We start from the raw sequence: 4325 nt of genomic DNA, 5'->3' as shown, positions 1-4325 counted from the left end.
GTACAGATTCTTTTAATAATCAACCAAAACGCAATTTGGCATTGTGACTCGTTAATGAAACCACCAATATGATAAAAATATGTGACAAATTTCTTTATTATTTAGAATAAATAATAATGAAATATATTTTTAAGTGATGATAAAATAATTAATAAAGTAAAATAAAATCAAATTCCAATCTATATTGAGAATTAAACCGGATAATGAAGAGCAATATTAAAGAACGTGCTAAATCTGGCAAGAAACAACGATTTCACTTTTTAAGTTTTCTAAAGTTGTTATTGAAAGTAGTATTCCAGTCAGAGTCCATGGCATTGACATTCCTGAACGTGTAGCTCCCAGAAATATCTTACCCGTTGTTGTCGGAATGAATTTATCGAGTCTTTATCGATTAGATACTCAAAAAAGGACTTGATCAATTCTTTGCTCGCAATAGATTTATTGTTGACAGCAACTTCATTGAACTGGAAGACGCGCTAACTTCGTTCGGTTTTTATGTTGTCATCTGGAAGCAAACAAAGTATTATAAATTGAAAGTGGATGTGCCGTAGCCGCGAAAGCTCCTATGGAATGACGAGCTTATTTCATTCTAGTGGAATAGTGAACATTTTCGTGATCCATTTCCACTCAGGCGAGGAAATCAATACAGAGATCAATGGGGTTTCCTCGTCGGCGGCAATCGACCGCTGGATAATGGATAATCTTGGGTTGCCGACTATTCCGGGTTCACTGGGAAACTTCCAGAATTTCCAAAACTTTTTAAATTCTTCGACTTCCGAATTGAGGCCTATCCCTCCAGTATTTATTCTACAAGACGATGTATATTAAAACACTAAAAAAATAGACGGCGTTTTGATATTGTTGAGAATAAAAATTTCAAATCTCCCTAGATTTTTTACTCCTGGTATGGAAAACTCCCGGGAGTTAGCAAGGTTAGGCTACTCCTATACGAATAATAATGCACCAACTTTCTCCGTAGACTACCATCCACATTGTGCCATAGTATGAATTCAACTTTGGCTGAATTTCCAGACGTCCTTTCCTCGAATCGAGGGATTATTCCTTTTAAAGCTTGTGTGATAAATGGACCTCGGTATAATTTCTTATCAGGAGCGCCCGTACATCGGGGTACGTGTCATCCTTTGTCGCCAGGTTGCCTTTTCTTAATTTCTAAGGGGCTCTAAGGTTATATTTTATTTTTATATTAGTTATACATTTTTATCAGAGAAAACTTTTTTACTGATGACAAAATAAAAATTTTAAAAATATATTTGTTATTAACCAAAAATTAGTCTAGCGGGTCGTGATTGTTCGGTCGAGTACCGAGGTAGAAACGTATTTGATTAACGCGATTTTGATATATGCTGTAGAACCGAGGGATCTCTTGGGGATCCCTTAATTAATTGCGTTAATCAAGGGATGCTCGTGTACAGTGGCACATTCAGAATTTAATTTTGTGGGAGTCGAGTTGAACAGATAAAAAAAATTTTAATGTGAATTCAATAAAATTCTTACCTTATGTGACTGCTAATTCATAAGTAGTATAGAAATAAAGGACACGACACAATATAAATAAAAAGTGAATTTTAATTAGGAAAAGATTTTTCGAAAATGTTCTAATGTTTTCTTTTCACTTTTACTTTGGGAAGTGCCAAGGCACTTTGGCTGAGTGCACCACTGCCTGTATATGTATAAGTTATACTTTTAAAATATTGTATTGGCCAGAACATTACGGGATGTTTTTACCAGGCCGTTTTTTATAGTTTGCGGGCGCCGCTGTTTCTTACGACAATGAAATTCCTGAAGTGCAGGCGCAGCATTGCTGTTGTTTTCATAATGCGAGTTCCAGCAAAGCGATGGCCATCGTAACTGAACCACTTGGTTTAAGCACAAGTGGTTCGGTTACGATGCCATCGTGCAGGTGCTTAAGCAAAACTTGACACTATAAGCAACGATGTTTACTGTGTCATGTGTTACAGTGAGTTTTTATGATAATTCTCTTACTGAACGTCTTTCCCATGACCCGAAATGTCACCATAACGGATTTAGTTGCACTTTGATTGCAAAATCTCTCTAGACAGCTTTGAATAGGAGCACTTTAATATCGACTCAACTGTTTTATAGTTACATTTCTCTCTCCTTCCCCTTAATGCAGCGAGTTATCATTGGCCGCGAGAGCAGTGTATGTGTATTTTTTATAGTGTTGTATGTTTTTATTTTCATACTATTTAATGCGTTTCCGTATTTACACCGAGCGAACTTTGAATTTGTGTTTGAACTGACTGATGGTTTCAGCAGGTATAAAAATATTTGTTTGATTTATTTTAAGGGTTAATATACTAACAATTGTATTTATCTTATAGTTAGCCTAATTATGTCTGAATATGAGTCAGAGAAAAATAAAAAAGGACATACAATTTTCAAGGAGATTGGGAAGAGAAATACCGTATTTACTCGCATATAAGACGAAGTATGACTTTAAAGATCAAAATAAAGAAAATTAGATTTGTTAATACAATTCTAATTTTATTCGTTTAATCACAAATAAGATATCAAATGCATGTAAATGCACACATTGTACCTCAAAAATTACTGGCATTTTAAACTTTAAGGAAAAATCTCGTAAAATCGACATAATTTGTTCACGTAAAGCTGGACAACCGGAAACCTTTTTTTTTTTTTTTTTTTTTTGCCAATTCTTAACAGTCGAATCCACTCTCCATCGATTACACTTACGGGTTTCTCCGAATTCTGATTTCCGAATAATCATCTGTTTTTACGTGGGATTGGATTAAAACTTATATCATGCTCCCGTGTGATTTTGGAATTTCAATCTGGAATTGAATTCAAAAGCTTTGCTTTTCTTATTGCTATTCATGTTTACTCCTGACAATATACAAGAACGATTGAAACGACCCAGTTAATATACTTATGTTTTTAAATACATCCGGTAAAATATGCGAATACACGGTTCACAAAAATTATTTGCAAAAACGTAAAGAATCGCTCGCGCGTATAGAACGACCTAGGAATTTGAAGCTGTGATAAATGAATAAAAATCTCGTTTTATATGCGAGTAAATACGGTATTTTTTTATTTTTTATATTAAGAACAAATGTATTTGTTTGATTTGCGGTTTAGCAGTTGCTATCGGAAAAAAGTGCAACGTAGAACGACATTTCACAACGGTTCATAAAAAATATACCGAATACCCTATTAACAGCAGTTTAAGAAAATCTAAAGAAAAAGAATTGAAAAGCACATAAGTTGCCCAACAATCTATATTTACTAAGTCCGTGACTACGTCAAGAGCTGCCACAATTGTTTCATTTAAGATTGCACATATATTATATATTTGCAATGCACAAAAAAAACCCTTTCATGACGGCAACATAAAGAAACAATGCTTGCTGCATCAGAAACATTGTTACAAGAATTTAAAAATATGAAGGAAATTATATCAGCTATTGAAGACGTTCAATTATCAAGAAATTCAATCACTCGTAGAATAGAAGAAATGTCTGAAAATATCAAATTACGAAGAAAAAAGATTTAGAAATCAAACAAATATTTTTATAAGGATGGTCTTTAACGATCGCTCAGTAAAAGAAGATATACTCTCAGTTTTGCCACTACAAGGAATTACACGTGGAAAGGACATATACCAAGTTATTAAAAACTACATTAAAGAAATTAATCTGCCCCTTCTAAAATTTGTGTCCACAACAACCGACGGAGCATTTGCCGTGATTGGTTCTGGTGTTGACTTCATCAGATTATGTAAGAATGATGATTTTCCAAATTTTTTTCATTATCACTGCATCATTCATCAACAGGCATTATGTAAGAAAGTGTTGCATTATGAACATGTCATGAAAGCTGTTCTAAAAATTGTAAATTCTATTCGAGCCAGACCACTTCAGAGCAGATTATTCAAAATACTGGCTGATGAACTTGATGCTGAGTATGGAACTTTAATGTTACATTCTGAAGTTAAATGGCCTAGTAAAAGAAAAGGTCTTACAACGATTTGTAGAGCTTCTTCCAGAAATAAAATTGTTTGTAGAATCCAGAAACGAAACATATGAAGAACTTAATGATCATGGCTGGTTGTCAGATTTATCCTCTTGCTGATATAATAATCAATATGAATAAACTAATCTTGAATTTCGGGAGAAACAAGAACTATTTTTGAATTGCAAGTATGTTGAATAAAAATGTGAGTATTTTAGAAATGGAAATGTTTGCTTTTCAATCTGACTTACAATTAAAAACAAGAATATCACGAACTGATTTTTGGACACTTGTGGATGAGAGAAAATATC

General features: G+C 33.6%; 1 protein-coding gene across 1 annotated transcript; it reads left to right on the top strand.

Annotated features, from left to right (window-relative positions):
- Nucleotides 1-3581: 3581 nt before the first annotated feature.
- LOC136985654 (zinc finger BED domain-containing protein 5-like) lies at nucleotides 3582-4088 on the top strand. The gene has a single exon (XM_067282978.1). It carries the CDS (start codon nucleotides 3582-3584, stop codon nucleotides 4086-4088), a length of 507 nt encoding a protein of 168 aa, XP_067139079.1.
- Nucleotides 4089-4325: the final 237 nt, after the last annotated feature.

This window comes from Centruroides vittatus, unplaced genomic scaffold, assembly GCF_030686945.1.
Source record: "Centruroides vittatus isolate TY-2023 unplaced genomic scaffold, ASM3068694v2 contig_975, whole genome shotgun sequence".
NCBI lineage: Eukaryota > Metazoa > Arthropoda > Arachnida > Scorpiones > Buthidae > Centruroides > Centruroides vittatus.
This window is presented reverse-complemented; position numbering and strand designations above follow the sequence as displayed.

Excerpts from the sequence above, each read along its gene's own strand:
- LOC136985654 (XM_067282978.1), top strand. The coding sequence starts at position 3,582 with ATGGTCTTTAACGATCGCTCAGTAAAAGAAGATATACTCTCAGTTTTG.